At 40.8% G+C, this 17,607-nt stretch overlaps 1 protein-coding gene across 1 annotated transcript; it reads right to left on the bottom strand.

Annotated features, from left to right (window-relative positions):
- Positions 1-13,734: 13,734 nt before the first annotated feature.
- Positions 13,735-14,486, bottom strand: LOC111160573 (putative protein ZNF720; the record flags this gene model as incomplete). Its single annotated transcript, XM_022523768.1, has 2 exons — positions 13,735-13,844; positions 14,342-14,486. Coding segments are annotated over 2 exons (255 nt in total), but the record flags the coding sequence as incomplete, so codon positions are not given.
- Between the last annotated feature and the right edge of the window lie 3,121 nt (positions 14,487-17,607).

The following is a 17,607-nucleotide window of genomic DNA, read 5'->3' as shown; positions in this document are numbered from 1 at the left end:
CTACATGGGAAAATATATTCATATACTGAAAGATCAAAAAACAGCCACCAAGAATAATATTTTACCTGGCAAAACTATTTTTCTTAACTGTAGAAATTAAGACTTTCCCAAGTAAAAACCCCTGTAAGTTTACCAGTAGACCTGTCCCACAGAAATAAAAGAAGTCTTTGTAGGAGAAATAAAAGGATTCGAAATAGTAACTGAAACCACATGACAACATAAAGCTCTCCACTAAATACAAGTATTTACACAATTATAGAAACCTGTAGTGTTGTAATTAAGGAGCACATGTCACTTTTACTTCTGCTATAGAACTTTATTATATAAAAGCATAAAAATCATAAATCTAGGCAACAAAGTCTACAACATGAAAGAATGTGATACTGGTAACAAAGTGGGTGCAGGGGTAGAGATGATAAGTAGAAGAGTTCTGTATGCAATTCATAATAGCACTTTAAAATGGTTTGTTATACCTTTAAAATATTTCAAGTAAACTCTAACATAACTTCTATGAAAATAAGTACAGAGAAGACACAAAAATTAATGAGAATGGTATCAAAGCATATCATGGGTATAACACCACAATTAATATAATGTAATACCAAAACTTGATACAGAGGTATAAAATGTTTAAAAATTACACTAAATTCATGAAAAGTGTTTCTCTCATGCAAAGGGATTATAAATTCACCAAAAGATGATGAAATTAATTCTATTATTATAACAACTCAATACAACACTCACTGAACACTAACCAATTAAAAAAAAATACACAAGATGAGTCATTAAGTATGCATGGGTGGCAATTATACAGACAAATACATATATAATTTTATTGGTAAAAGGCATAAAGTTGATTCATAGGAGATAAACTCACATTGTCTTAAAATCTACTGAGTTGAAAATTGTCATCCTACAATAAAATAAATAGGCAACAACAATATTACAACTAAATAATATGGAGGGTCCCGTACAAAAGGAAGCACATTATTATAGAACTGCAAAAGCAGAATACGACAAAATTTAACCCAAAGAAGTGTACATAAAAACACATGAATGTCTGAAAGGAAACCTTCTTCTATAGAAGTGTAATTGTAAACTGTTTAATTTTAAACTGTGACTATGTAGCCAGAAAAATGAGTATTTTGAATTATTGGCATGCCCTCATTGACAGTAAAATTGTAAAGAATTTCATTAAAATCAACCATGAATAGCTCTAACAGAAAATTTTATGAATGAGCACTTAAAAGACACTAAAAAACGTTTAATATTATTAACATGTCCCTCCTCTTATGCAGAATGCAAGGCTCTAACCCATTCCTTAGAAACGAGCAGGCTTGGGTGCTGGGTGAATTAGCAGGTTTACGTCCAACTCTTGATTTCACCTCAGGTCACAATCTCAGGGTTGTGGGATTGAGCCCCTCAGGTAGTCTGTTTAGAATTCTCTCCCTCTCCCCCTTCCCTCCCCCTCCCCCCACTAGTGCTGACTACCTTGTGTGCACGCTCTCTCTCTCTCTCATAAATAAATAAGAGAACCAAGCACCCCAAGAAATACCATTCATTTTGGGGAAAAAAAAAAAAAAAGAATATCAAAATTGTAAAACAGGCTGGCAATCACTTTGCAAAAAATAAATATTGGGAATTAAATTTGGATACATCTGAGTAAAGCAGAAAAGCCTAACAGTTAACTTCTCCTGAAGTAAAATTACATTTATTAACAAACTTTTTTTTCAATATGGGAATTTTATTAATTATCCACCTCACTTCTTAGCAGCATACACCCATGTCATATCACAACTATTCATATAAAAAAATCAGAGATGAATCTGATATATAACGAATAAGAAAGTGAAAACACATGACAAAAATCACAAGAACTTTATATCATACAAAATTATAAAATGATGCAATTATTAAGAAATAAAATAACAACTGAGACTTTTTACTATAGGCTATAAGTTCTAAGTTCTAAATGTTCTAGCTCTCTTACGGCATTAATTTGTGGTTTATGTAGGAATTCTAGGATATAAATAGATACATCACATTATTTCACTACTGAGGAATGTAACATAGAATGGAACTTTCTAATATTAGTACAAAAAAGAATGAACCTTTGAAGGGAAATAAAGGACTATATTTTCTCATTTTAGGGAGGTGCATTATTATCTGGTAAGATTACTGAGTCTCAATTTTGTTCAATTAAAATTAAAGCCTCCATCACATCGGAAAGCATAAACCAGAAAACATCGGATATCAATCTCCAGTGTCCCCAGGATTTCTGCACAAAACCCCAATACATCCACTGTTATCATGACACACTTCTCACACAAGGCAAAAAAGAACTCAGAAAAGGTTTAGCATAGAGTTCCAGAAATAGGGAGATTTTCCCAGGGCCCTCACGGCCGTGGAGAAGCTCTCAGGTCACGGAGGCCCTCCCGCTCCCACGGTAGTTGCCTGGCCCTCACTGTGGATGTGGTGGATCATCACTCGAGCTGAAGGAGAATCTTCAGAGAATGTAAGAGCTTGATAATATTGCACAGCAGATGTCCCTCTGTGAGAGGGGGAGAACTAAAACTAGGCTTCTCAAACTAATTTCCATTCCAGGAGAGCTACTTAAAACACATTCTAAGGTCAATCTTCCTGCTTCACATGTGGACCTCACCTCTGTCACCTGCTGCATTCAGTCGCACCTACCTGGGTGGATGGCTGCTCTCTTCCTTCTCTTCATACCCCAGAGCTCCTTCTCTTGCTCCAAAAAGATGACCAGGTTTGGCTTCCACACAAGATCTGTTTAACAGAAAGAAGTATTGCTAGAGATTCTTTCAATCCAGGATTGTGCTCAGTAGAGAAGAGAGGACACTGTACAATTCTAGAAAGTGATTCCCCAAATGCTGTTAACCAACAGCCCTTTTAGAACACACAGCAGGGGTTTCAAATATTCACATTATGATCTCCACTTCCAAGTACTAGCGATACAGTAAGAAGGAACAGGGCGCCTGGGTGGCTCAGTCATTAAGCGTCTGTGCCTTCAGCTCAGGTCATTCCCCAGGGTCCCAGGATGAAGCCCCGAATCGGGCTCCCTGCTCGGCGGGAAGCCTGCTTCTCCCTCTCCCACTCCCCGTGCTTGTGTCTCTCTCTTGCTGTGTCTCTCTCTGTCAAATAAATAAATAAAATCTTTTTTTTTTAAATGTCAGTAACACTCAAAGTGATGTACAGATTCAACGCAATCTCTCTCAAAATCCCAACGACATTTTTGCCATCTTAAACATTCATGCAGAATGTCATAGGACATCACATATCCAGAATAACTTTTTAAAAGATTTTATTTTATTTATTTCTTTATTTGTGAGAGAGACAGAGAAAGAGAGAGAGAGAGCAACAGAGCACAAGCAGGGGGAGCAGCAGTCAGAGGGAAAGGCTCACATCAAGGAGCCTGATGCCGTACTCAATCCCAGGAACCTGGGATCATGAGGTCCTGGGATCATGACCTGAAGCGAAGGCAAACACTTAACAGACCGAGCCACCCAGGCATCCGACATCCAGAATAATCTTGAAAATGATTAGTACTTTGGAGACATCACATTTCCTGATGTTAAGAATATTATAAAGCTAGAGTAATCAAAATAAGTAAGAGGCAGAATGACAGTTATAGAACATTGGAAAGGAACAAAGAGCTGAGATATAAACGCTCACTTTAAAGGAACTTCAACAAGACTGGCTCCCTAGGGCGCCTGGGGGGCTCAGCTGGTTAAGCGTCGGCCTTCAGCTCAGGTCATGATCCTGGAGTCCAGGGATCGGGTCCCACATCCGGCTCCCCGCAGGGGGTCTGCTTCTCCCACTTACCTCTCTCCTCTCATGCTTTCTCTCTCATTCTCTCTCTCTCCCAAATAAATAAATAAAGATCTCAAAAAAAAAAAAAGAAAGAAAGAAAGATTGGCTGCCAATACCACAGCATAGATAAAAGACATCATCTTAAAACAATGGTGTTGAGAAAATCAGATGCCTACATGATAAGAATGATGGACTCTGACTCAAGACCATATGCAAATATTACCTCAAAATGGGTTGAACAGCTAATTAAACATAAACATATAAATGTAAAGCTCCTAGAAAAAAAGAGAAAAAGCTACATGACATTTGATTTGACAATGATTTTTTTTTTTAGATATGATACCTATGTTGGAGGCAACAAAATTAAAAATAAACCAATGAGATTATAACAAACATAACAACTTGTACACATTAAAGGAAAGAATCAATGGAGTGAAAACAGAGACTACAGATGGGAACAAATTTGTGCAAAGCACCTCCATGTAAAAAGGTTAATATCCAGAATTTGTAACATATATATATATATATATATATATATATATATACACAACACAACATCAGAAACAACCTGGATGATAAATGGGTAAAGCACTGAATAGACATTAACCTCCAAAAGGAACACACACGGGCAAAACGCATATAAAAGATGCTCAAAATCACGAATGATTAGTGAAATACAAATGAAAAACAACTGGGTATCACTTCACACCCATCAGGACGACCATTGTTAAACAAACCAAAATTCACATGGCCTGGTAATAACGTGAAGCAGTTAGAACTCATACACGCTGTTGCAGGGAACATAAAATGGTGGAACCAGTAGGAAAAACAGCATGGAGATTCATCAAAAAATTAAAAACAAAATTATTCTATGATCTACCCATCCCACTTTTGAGTTTATATCCAGAAGAATTCAGAGGAAGATCTAGAAGTGATATTTGTACATCCATGTCCACTGCAGCTTGACCCACAAAAGCCAGAAATAGGGAGAATCCACCCAAGTGCTAATGGTTGGGTGAAGGATGGATAAAGTTAATGTAACATGCACATACCATGAGATATTTTTCAACTTTGAAAAAGAAACAGATTCTGTGATGTAATACAACCTGGGTAACCCCTGAAAACATTATTTTTAGTGAAATAAATGGCTCACAAAAAGACAGTCTGTAAGATTCCACTGAGGTGAGATGGATGCACTGTGGTGACTGCTCAGAAAAAAAGCTGACTGTTTAGGCAAGCACTGGAGAGACTGCATAGCTGCAAACACCAGGGAAAGTCATATATCATGGGCTCTAAAGAAACAACAGAGCGTTTGTTAACTGGGATATTAAAAAAACGCAGACATTACACATCCCCAGAATATGTCTGACAGGCCCCAGGATTATGCAGGATTATGAGGGCTAATGCACAGTTGAGTGTTATTTTTGTTCTCCAGTACAAAGCAAGTCTATAAAGCCTGGGGCCAGAGGGCTGTTTTTTATTTAATTCCCCAAATCTCAGCAAAAGATCGTAGGCATACAAAGAAATAGAAAAATGTGTTCTAATCAAAGGACCAAACTAAAACTCAAGACTGACCCGAAATTAATTAGGAATAATCATTACCCGACAAAGATTTCAAAGTAATAATCACTAAGGTGTTCCTGGAGAAAGAAGAGAAAACAATTAGGGAGATAAATGGTACCTGGAAAACCACAGATGACCAAAATAAAAATCCAAACAGGGAGAAAGTATAAAAAAACAACTAAACAGAAATTGGGAGCTGATAACTGAATTTAAAAGAACACTACAGGGTCAGAAACAGATTTCACCAAGTAGAAGAAAGAATCAGACATCTTAAAGGCCCCTTGTTTTAAATTACCCACTGATAGGAACAAAGGAAATATGGAAAAAGACAGAGCCTAAGGGACTCATGGGACACTGACATTTAGGCAATTGACATATTAAGGAGGCCTCCATAAAAAGAAGAGAGTGAAAGGGGGGCAGAAAACTTACATGAAGAACTAAGGGCTTATACTTCCCACATTTATGGAAAGAAAGACAAATTCAAGTAACTCAGTGAATTCTAAGTAGGATAAATGTCAAGACATGAACACAGTGACACATCATAATTAACCTACCAAAAGGTACAGGTGAAAAGAGAATTTTGAAACAGCATGACAAAAGCAACTCATCTTATACAAGAGCACTTCTATTATTACTGGGATTCTCAGCAGACCAGAGAGCTGCATGGGAGAATATATTCAAGCGCTGAAATACAAATACATGTATATATACCAAGAATACTCTATCTGGCAAAACCGTCCTTCTAATATGGAGAAAGAAGGCTTTCCCAGGTAAAAACCCTGGAAATTTACCCCTGGATCTGCCCTCCAAGAAACACTAAAGGGAATTCTTCTACTTGAAGTAAAAGGATTCTAACCACTAACTAAAACCACATGAAAATATAAAGCTTTTTTGTAAATGTAAATATTTACACAATTACAGAAATGTAAAGTACTATAATAAGGTAACACAAATCAATTTTATTTCTACTACAGAACTTCTTTAAAAATAAAAGTATAAAAATCATAAATCTAGGGACGCCTGAGTGGCTCAGTCATTAAGTGTCTGCCTTCAGCTCAGGTCATGATCCCGGTGTCCCAGGATCGAGCCCCACATGCTCAGCGGGAAGCCTGCTTCTCCCTCTCCCACTCCCACTACCCCTGCTTCTGTTCCCTCACTCGCTGTGTCTCTCTCTCAAATAAATCAATAAGATCTTTAAAAAAAAATCATAAATCTAGGTTACAGAGTATACAACATAAAAGATAAATTCTGGGGTATCGGTAACATAAAGTGTGTACAGGCTGGTGATCCTAAGTACTAGAACTTTGGACACAATTGACAGTATCAGTTTTAATGATCTGTTACACTTTTAAGAGGGTTTAAGTAATCTCTATGGTAGCCACAAAGAAAACATCTACAAAAGACACAAAAATGACATAAGAATGGTATCAAAGGGACGCCTGGGTGGCTCAGTGGGTTAAGCGGCTGCCTTCCGCTCGGGTCATGATCCCAGCATCCTGGGATAGAGTCCTACATCAGGCTCCTTGCTCAGCAGGGAGCCTGCTTCTCCCTCTGCCTCTGCCTGCCACTCTGCCTGCCTGTGCCCCACCCCGGACAAATAAATAAAATCTAAAAAAAAAAAAAAAGAATGGTATCAAAGCATTTCATCACAAAAATCAAAGAAACATAAGGGAACACAGTCAGGGAAGATACATGGGCTAAAATAGCTACAAGATGTACAGAAAACTACTTAAAAATGGCAATAGTAGCTCTTCCCTTTCACGAATTACTCTGACAGTAAATGTATTAAACTCCTCCAAAGACAGGGCGCCAGGGTGGCTCAGTCAGTTAAGCGACTTGCCTTTGGCTCAGGTCATGATGCAAGGGTCCTGCAATCTCCTGCTTATGCCTGTTACTCCCCTGCCTGTGTTTTTTTTGGAAAAAAGTTTGTGTGTTCTCTGGCCTAAGATTGGGCTTAAAGAGTTTTAAAAGTACACGAGTATAAAATAAACATTTGGCTTTTCAGCCTGTTAGAAAGACACTGTTGGGCCTCTGCCCTTGGTCATGATCCCAGGGTCCTCGGATGGAGCCCCATGTCACGCTCAGCAGGGAGCCTGCTTCCCCTCTCTCTCCGCCTACCTCTCTGCCTACTTGTGATCTCTCTTTCTATGTCAAATAAATAAATAAATAGATAGATAGATAGATAGATAGATAGATAAGAATAAATAAAAATCCTCTTACTGGCAGCACTCGGGGCCCAGACACTGGGTTTATAATTTGCTCCAACCATTAACCTGTGTTTTTCTTTTGTTTCCACAGAAATGCCTCTTAATAATTACCTGATCGCTTGCACCATACAGGCCTACCTCTAAGAATCCACCCGCATGGGGCACCTGGGTGGCCCAGTCAGTTTGGCTTGGGGCATGATCCCAGGGTCCTGGGACTGAGCCCCACATAGGGCTACCTGCTCAGTGGGGAGCCTGCTTCTCCCTTTCCCTCGGTCCTTCCCCATTGTTCATGCACTCTCTCTCTCAAATAAATAAAATCTTAAAAAAAAAAAAAAAAAAGAACCCGCCTGCCCGACCGCTTCCTGAAATGAGACAACTATTCAACTGAACTAACCTATTCTGAAGACTAAGACTGGTTCATAAAATAGTAATCAAACTTCTTACCTAAGACTCAGAGCAGAACAGTTAAACTCCAGCTAGAAAGAAATAATGTTGATCTATGATGTTTTTCCAAGAAAAATTTTGTCAAAGGGGAGATTTTACAATTGCAACTAACTCCCTCCCAACCTATAATGCAAGATCCCCTAAAAGACAAGTTCTAGATTTTCTATACTAGTATACTCATGATAGTCTACACTGAAATCCACCCACATGCCCATCAACAGTAAAATGATGCCATCAATTGTTTGATAGTCACACAATGGAAGTGGATCCATCCATCCTGATGATGCACAATAACATACAGTAATTCACAAACAACATATGGAAAGGGGAAAAAAAAAAGCCAAACATAAGAGTTCCCATTGCCTGATTACATTTATACAAAGTATAAAAAAGAAGATAGCAACCTATTGTCTTATACATTAAGAGTGCTGAGCTTTGGGCAAAGTTCCTAAGGAGCTAAAGAAAAGTATTACAGGACCAACAATATTCTCTTTCTTGATCTCAGTGGTTTTGGGAGATGTAATCAGGTTGCAATTTTCCACTCAGCTGTTTACTTATGATTCGTACAAGTGCCTTTATTTTTTTAAAAAACATACTCATCATTACAAAAAACAACTGGAAGTGAATAGATTAGTATCACAATATACTTACATAGACGATATAGAAATTAAAGATAGAAGTAATGGGGTGCCTGGTTGGCTCTGTGGGTTAAAGCCTCTGCCTTCTGCTCAGGTCATGATCCCAGGGTCCTGGGATCGAGCCCCACATCGGACTCTCCGCTCAGCAGGGAGCCTGCCTCCCCCTCTGTCTGCCTGCCTCTCTGCCTACTTGTGATCTCTGTCTGTCAAATAAATAAACAAAATCTTAAAAAAAAAAAAGATAGGAAGTCACTTGTAACTTCACACTGTGACTAGTTTCTAAGCATGCTAATTTTTAGCTTAAATCACGAGACACTGAGAATAGAACATTCCAAGTAACAGAATAAAATGTAGAATTATTTTCTTAAAACACACATAGGAAAAGTCAAGAAAGAAGTAATAGACTGGGCATAAGGAAAAGCATAAAAGATGGATAGAACCTAACCCCACTATATCCACTAGAATAGATAAACGAACAGATAAATAAATACATAAATAAATAAACCAAATGTTCCCAGTACCATCAAACTTTGCTTGAATATATCCCACTGGAATATTCCTAGAACATGAGGATTAAAGTGAAGAAAAACAAACATGTTTTTAATGCAGTGATAACCAATCCAACAACCAAAATGGCAGTATGAATATCATACAGAATAACCTTTAACATGACTTACATCAGTGTTCTAGGCCACAAACAGCATCTCCATTTAGATTTTCTTCACACACCGCACATCACAGTGTCCTTAACTTTCCATGGAAAAATAGGTACAAATGGATTCCCTACTCTACGGGTGCCCCGCATGTCTGTGAGACAGCAGCAAACAAATGATTTTACAGACACACTAGCAATAAAGGCATGAAATAATTTAAGAGTAAATTTAATGATATTTGCCATTCAAAAATACTCAAATTTGGTCAAAAGAAAAAAGAGACGCACTGCCTTAAAGTGGGGCTTTCCTCAAGATGTTTCGTATCCTCAGTCTCTTCCAGCACTCAAATTTCATTACAGTGATTGTCCCAGTTTGGTTATATGCATCATAAAATTCTTCCTGCCCTTTTCTACCCTCCTCCCTTCCCCATCCCATTCCCAGTCATTCATTAAGTATAAATACTCAGGGCCACAGCTTTCATATTTTTCCATACCACTCTACGGAAAGAATACTCTTTGTCTTTGCCCATAAGCCTAGGGTGTCAGAAGACATACCTGAAAGATACCAAATAATTATCCCACTTACTACACTTGCGTGAATACGCATTAAAATGCTGGGGCCCCTGGGTGGCTCAGTGGGTGAAGCCTCCACCTTCAGCTCGGGTCACATTCTCAGTGTCCTGGGATCCATCCCTGCATCAGGCTCTCTGCTCAGCAGGGAGCCTGCTTTCCTCTCTCTCTGCCTGCCTCTCTGTCTACTTGTGATCTCTGTCTGTCAAATAAATAAATAAAATCTTTAATTAAAAAAAGTGCATTATGCATAAGATGCTAATGTACAAAATGAACACCCATCATAGGACATCAGCATAATGGAGGAACAGGAAGCCTCCAGGACTTTGCTTCCTCCATGGAGACAAAAATGGACCAAACTACCTTTTTCAGTGCTCCAGAAGCCAGTTCAATCACAGCAGCGCAGGCAGGCACAGTGTGAAGAAGAGTCACACTGAAGAGACAAGGAGTTCGCTCCACTTGCCTACACGAGTTGCTCACGCGGCCTAGCATTCCATAACGAGATTGTGAGAAAACCCTCACCTCTCCTTGGGGGAGAAAGACAGAAGTGACCTCTGTGTTTAATGATCTGGCTTTGGCAGCTGCCCGACAGACCTCTTCCTCTAGTGCAGGACACGGAGGGGGCCAGAGGGGACAGGACGGAAGCAGCCTCTGGATGCCCTGTGGTGGCCGCTCGGAGAAAACCCGAGTGCTTGCTCAAACAGCAGAGAAACTGCAGAGCTGAAGCACACAGCAGGGAGAGGAAGGCATCACGGGCTCCAAAGAAGAAAAAAACACTCTTCTAACTGGAAAATTACAAAAACTCAGACATTACATATGCCCAGAACATGTCTGACAAGCCCCAGAATTAGTAGCACAGCTGACTGCTATTAGTGTTCTCCTGTACAAAGTACATAAAGCCTGGGACCCGAGGCTGTTTCTTCTGTTTGTTTTAATTCCCAAATCTCAACAAAGGATCACAAGGCATACAAACAAACGAACCCAGAAAAATATGTCCCAATCAAAGGAACCAAATAAAGACCCCAGACTGGCCCTAAATAACTATTAAATGCCTATGAAGAATTCAAGTAACTATCACAAAGATACTCATGGAGGAAGAAGAGGAAAACGACGGGAAAGTAAATGACATCAGGAAAACTATAATGATCAAAATAAAGATCCAAGGAAGTAGAAAGTATAAAAGACCACCAGACAGAAACTGGGAGCGAAGCAATACAATTACTGAATTTAAAAATAAACTGAAGAATCAGCAACAGACTTGATCAAGCAGAAGAAAGAATCAGAGACATCCTTTTTTTTTTTTTTTTTTAAGATTTTATTTATTTATTTGAGAGAGAGTGAGAAAGTACAAGCAGGAGGAGTGGCAGGCAGAGGGAGAACCAGGCTCCCCACTGAGTAGGGAGCCTGATGCGGGACTCAGTCCCAGGGCTGCGATCATGACCTGAGTTGAAGGCAGATGCTTCAACTGAGCCACTCAGGTGTCCCAAGATGTCTGATTCTTTCTGGGGCGCCTGGGTGGCTCAGGTTGGTTAAGCGTCTGCCTTCAGCTCAGGTCATGATCCCACGTTCTGGAATCGAACCCGGAGTCAGGATCCCTGCTCCTTGTCAGGCTGGGGAGCCTGCTGTGGGGAGCCTGCTTCTCCCTTTCCTCTGACGCCCCCCTGTGTATGCTCTCTCTCTCTAACAAACAAAATCTTAAAAAAAAAGTTCCCTTCAATTCAAAAAAGTGTTTCCCTCATGCAGAGAGAATATAATTTCATCAATAAATAGTTGATGAAATTAATTCTCTTACTAGGACAACTCACCCAGACATGATAAAACATCCACTGACCACTAACTATGGAAAGAATAAGGGAGTCACAGCAAAGTATGTATGGGTAATATTTAGACAGAGAAATAGGTACATAATTTTCTTGGCAATGGACATACAGCTGATCCATGAGTTATGCCCACATTGTCTTAAAATATACTGAAATGAAAACTGTCATCCTGAAAACATAACACATAGGTAAAAAGCAAAAACACAACTAACTAATGTGTGTCCCATAAAAAAAGTACCATACAAAAGAAAATACATTATAATGGGATTGTAAAACCAGAGTAAGACAAAATTTAACCCAAAATTGTTACACAAAAATACACGTATTATTGGAACACATGGGTGGCTCAGTCCCCTAAGTGTCTGACTCTTGATTTCAGCTTGGGTCATGACCTCAGGGTCCTGGGAGAGAGCCCCACATTGGGCTCTGCACTTAGCAGGGATTCTGCTTGAGATTCTCACTCTCCCTCTGCCCCTCACCTATCCTATCTCTTTCTCTCAAAAAAAAAAAAAAAAAAAAAAAACACATAAACAAAACAGAAAACAAATGAAAACATGTACTATTAAAAAAGAATTCTTCGGGGTGCCTGGGTGGCTTGCCAGGTGATCCTAGAGTCCCAGGATCGAGCCCGGCATCAGGCTCTCTGCTCAGTGGGAGGACAGCTTCTCCCTTTCTCTCTCCACATACTGCTTGTGCTCTCTCTCACTCTCTCACTCAAATAAATAAATAAAATCTTTTTTAAAAATTCTAAGAAAAAAGAATTTTTCTCTTTTACTATAATTTTAAACTGTGACTGTGCAAGTCTGAAAAACAAGCATTCTGAATCATTGCCATATGTTACAGGGCAGTCAAACTGTGAAGGAAATTCATTATGATCAATCATGAAAACCTCTAATGGAAAATGTTATAAAAAAGCATTTAAAAGACATTAAAGAAATGTATTATGTTATTATTATGTTCCTCTTACTCTTACAAAGAATGTAAAGCTGTGATCCATTCTTCAGAACCAAGCAAACAAAAGCCCTTCATGTCTAAATAAACAAAGAAATTGTAAAAAATGCTCACAATTCCTTTACATAAAATAAGTATTTGAGATTAAATTCAAATATGTTCTCAGAAAAGTAGAAGAAAAACCAGAGCGTTAATTTCCCCTGAAATAAATTACATGTATGAGCAAAACTTTTTTTTTTTAATATGGCACTTTTACAAATTATGTAATTCATTCCTCATAAAGCACATGCCTTTGTCACAGCAGAACTTCCTATCTCAAAAATCAAGTGAATCTCCTGTTAAAAGTACAGAAAGCAGGGGCGCCTGGGTGGCTCAGTGGGTTAAAGCCTCTGCCTTTGGCTCAGGTCATGGTCTCAGGGTCCTGGGATGGAGCCCCACATTGGGCTCTCCGCTCAGCGGGGAGCCTGCTTCCCCCGTCTCTGCCTGCCTCTCTGCCTACTTGTGATCTCTGTCAAATAAATAAATAAAATCTTTAAAAGGGAAAAAAAAAAAAAAGAGTCTGCCTTTGGCTCAGGTCATGAACCCAGGGTCCTGGGATGGAGCGCCACGTCCTACTCTCTACTCAGCGGGTGGCCTGCTTCTCCCTCTCCCACTTCCCCTGCTTGTGTCCCCGCCCTCACTGCCTCTCTGTGAAACAAAGATATAAAAATTTTTAAAAAAAGGGGGGGCGCTTAACACAGAGTTCCTCAGAAATAGGCACAGATTCCCCCAGGCCTCCAAATGCAAGGGAAAAGGACTCAGATCTTGGAGGCCTTCACCATCCAAGCAGAGGATGTTATCTATGCTGTGACTGTGTTGGAAGACCGTTAGAGCTGAAGGAGAATCCTCACAGGACTTAAGAACAGGATGAGTACTGGAAGGGGGTGTCCCTCTGACAGCAAGAGAAACACACCTAGGCTTCTCAAACTCATTTCTATTCAAAGAAAGCTACCCACACCACAACGTAAGGTCTACCTTCCTCCTTGACCTGTGGGCCTCACCTCTGTCATCTGCTTAATTCATTCCCACCTACCTGGGTGGATGGCTACTGTCTCCTTTCCCTTCACATCCCAGAGCTCTCTCTTTTGTTCCAAAAAGATGACCAGGTCTGGCTTTGACACAACAAGACCTGTTTATTAGAAAAAAGGGATAAATATTGCTGGAGATTCTAGCTTTCAATCCATTATTATGCTCAGTAGAGAAGAGAATGCATTGTAGAATTCTAGAAAATGACTTCCCAAAAGCTGTTGTCTAACAGCCCACTGAGAACATGAAGGAGGGATTTCCACCATTCAGATCTTGGATACCACCTCCAAGCACTAACTACAATAATAAGGAGTGGAAACTGGAGTTAAAGATGTGGGCAGTAACATTTTACGTCCCTCAGAATTTCAAACTGCCACTATCTACAGAAATGATGACGTTCTCCTAAGGAAGGGGAAGCTAAAGCTGGAAAGGAAACATCATGAAGATTTTTCTCTCCATCTCTAAACCCCTACTTACTTTCCTTATTGCAGCGATCTGAGTTCCAGTCGTGCAAAGAAGAATCCTCCAATAGATGGTCTTCAAGGGAAGGAAGAAAACCCTGAGGGTGGTTTGGGAAATCTGGAAGGAAGTTACCCTCACTCAAGGAGAGAAGGTTTCCATAGTTCTCTAACATCACATCCCTGTACAGTTCCCACTGAGTGTGGGTCAGGCGTCCCCACTCCTCCTGAGAGAATTCTATGGCCACATCCCTGAATGTCAGCAGTCCCTGCAGTAAATACCACAGTCACCAAGTGGCCACCGGCAGAGTTCATAATGTACCTAAGATGAAAGAGGCAGTTAATGTCACCTGCTTGTACCCCCTGAATTTGTCCCAAATTTTCCTTAAGCTGTTTTTTTTCCAGCCTAGCTTTAAATTCAGGCAAAAAACCCCAGGGACATAGTTTCCCATAATGGCAACAAAAACTACTACACAAGCAGTGAATACTGCCCTGACTAAATGCTCCAGTACCCAGACCACCCAGACCAGTCCCGGCTTAACTCCCAACTCACATCTGTGCAGACGCACCAGGCACGGACCCACAGAATAACCTAGTTACCTTTACCTCTTTAACATAGTAAATTCTCCCCCAAGGGAAGCACAAAGCTCATTTACATGACATATAAAGTATGTGTAGAATGGTTTCCTTCAGTCTGATGCATGACCTTTTGGCCACCTCTATGTAAGATGACAAGGCTACCCTTTCTAAATAATCATCCTAAGCCTAAATCAAAGGAACTCATTCACTCTTGCTCCAGGAGTCTTGACTTTGGAAATTATTCCCTGTGATCTCCTTATTTGCTATAAATAAATATTCCTTTGTGTGACAACTCCACCATGTAGTTTCTGTCTGTGACTCACCAAGGAGCAAACTCGCTTCAGTTCAGCTACAAATAGGGTGATCCAGATGGGACAGGTGTCTTTGCCAGGTTCTGGCCTCTGGTTCCCTGGCTTCCAAGAGATGAAGCAGTGGGCACCACAAGCTCACCCTGGCTAACCTGTTTAAGTTACCGGGGCCGGGAGCAGATTCCCTGGGGGAGGAAGGGCTCCCTCACTCACTCTGCACGGCTGTGACTGCCAGCCTGGTGCGCTGACATCCCCTGAAATGCAGCACCCACTCTGCCTACTATGACTCAGAAGGACTTCTGCTGGGATAAGTTACACCAGGTTTGTGGCACAGCATTTTTTTTTTTAAAGACTTTATTTATTTATTAGAGAGTGGGAGAGAGAGATCATGTATCACGAGCAGGGGGGAAGGGTAGAGGGAGAAGCAGATTCCTCGCTGAGCAGGGAGCCGGACACAGGACTCCATCCCAGAACCCTGGGATCATGACCTGAGCTGAAAGCAACCGCTTAACCAACCAAGCCACCCAGGCACCCTGTGGCACAGCTTTTTTTTTTTTTTTTTTTTTAAGATTTTACTTATTTATAACAGAGATACAGTGAGAGAGGGAACACAAGCAAAGGGGGTGGGGGAGGGAGAAGCAGGCTTCCTGCCGAGCAGGGAGCCTGCCGTGGGGCTCCATCCCAGGACACTGGGATCATGACCTGGGCCAAAGGCAGATGCTTAATGACTGAGCCCCCCAGGCGCCCCTGTGGCACAGCTTTGAGAGGTAAACTAGAATTGTTTCACAGAGTCTGAATAAGCCAGCATATTAGGTCAGAGTATTCTGGGGGAACTAATTACTCATTCAGCGTGAGTCTAGACATCCCTGATGACAGAAGATCACAGGACCCAGCCTTTCACAGGCTTTGGATGATCTAACCTAGCAAAATGGGAGTGACCTAACAGAGACTAGTGTAAGGTCTGTGAGACTGAAACCTCCATCCCACCTGGCTGGCTGGTCTGATTGTTGTTCCCAGTTTAAATGTCCCCCCTGGCTGCTTGGTCCTTGAGCACTTCCTCCTTCCCTTATAAACCTGAGAAAAAAGAGGCAGCAACTCCCTGGGTCACTGGAAGCATGCCCTTGGAACAGGTAAGAGTTGTATTTAGCTGGTTAAAAGACAAATGCTTTAAAAAAAAAAAAAAAAAAGGCATTCTAAAATCCACAAAAATATGAAGTAACCCAAATTTTTTTCACATCCATGTATCTGAGATTATCTTTGTAAATTAAAGTTTAAGCTTGTTGGTTTAACTAAAATAGACCTGTCTTTGGCCAGTGCCAGGGAAGGACTGGTGAACAGACTTTACTGTAATGCCAACGGCCCCTGGTGCTTGTAGATACATTTACAGGGTTGGGGGGGGGGGGACAACACTAAGGCCTTTCCCTGAGACACAGAAAGAACGAAGTAACAAGAGCTTTAGTAAAGGTGAGAAAATCCCTCAATTTCAGTTGCCAATGTCAATCCAGAATGACAATGGACCAGCCTTTATATCCAAAACCATTTCTGAGTTATCAAGTGGAGGTTATACTCTGCCTGGAGCCTCAGTCTTCTTGGAAGACAGAATGGGCAAGCAGAACCCTAAAACACTCTGGTGAAGTTGTGCCAGGAAACAGGAACACTGGTTGAAGTTACCACCAATAGCTCTCACCAGAGGGAGAGCTACCCCCAAAGGGCAAACTAAAATCTTGGCCCCCAATGGGAGGGCTTTCCAAAATGCTCTCCTTCTCATCTCCAGACCCACAGGCTTCTCAGGCCATTAAGCATACAAATAATCTGACAGGTGAAGGATGCACGCAACAGGTAAGGACATTTTTCCTCCCTCTATCCACTGAAACTAAGCTTCACCCAAATGAAACTAGGGACCGATGTACCTCCAAACTGGGAAAAATGGGTCACCCCCAGATCAACTCTACTCTATTCAGATAGGGCCCCACCCAGTGCTACTAAGCACATGCTCTTCCTTCAAATTAGAGGGCGTCCTACCTTGAATCCACCCCAGCAGAGTGAAACAGGCCCCTACGCAAAGGCCCGGGGGAGACGCTACTAGCACCAGTTAACAACATTCCTGTGAGCGGTTCACTGACCTGAGCCTCAGAAGGTCAGGAGAGCCTCAGTACGTAAGGGCTCTCAAATTAAACCATAGCAATCTCTATCTGTAGGACACTAGTTCTGCTGTTCTGGTTTCTTCAGCCTTATTGTTTGCTGCCAGGCCCCTTTAACAGATTAAATCACTCTCTCTGTGACTGCTGAGTAATAAATACCACAATTTATTGTTAATACATGGCAAGATAGATGTCCCAGACCCTTCTGACTTGGTCTGATTTCACAATGAACAGCTTTTTTTTTAAAGATTTTATTTATTTATTTATGAGTGAGTGAGCAAATGAGGGTGGGGGGGAGGAACAGAATCTGAGCAGACTGCACTGAGCGCACAGAGCTTGATCTCTGCCCAGGAAACAGTGGATTTGTAAAAATTATAAGC

This window comes from Enhydra lutris, unplaced genomic scaffold, assembly GCF_002288905.1.
Source record: "Enhydra lutris kenyoni isolate GAN:26980312 unplaced genomic scaffold, ASM228890v2 scaffoldscaffold77, whole genome shotgun sequence".
Taxonomy (NCBI): domain Eukaryota; kingdom Metazoa; phylum Chordata; class Mammalia; order Carnivora; family Mustelidae; genus Enhydra; species Enhydra lutris.
The sequence above is the reverse complement of the archived record's forward strand: the minus strand, read 5'-3'. Positions and strand labels throughout refer to the sequence as shown.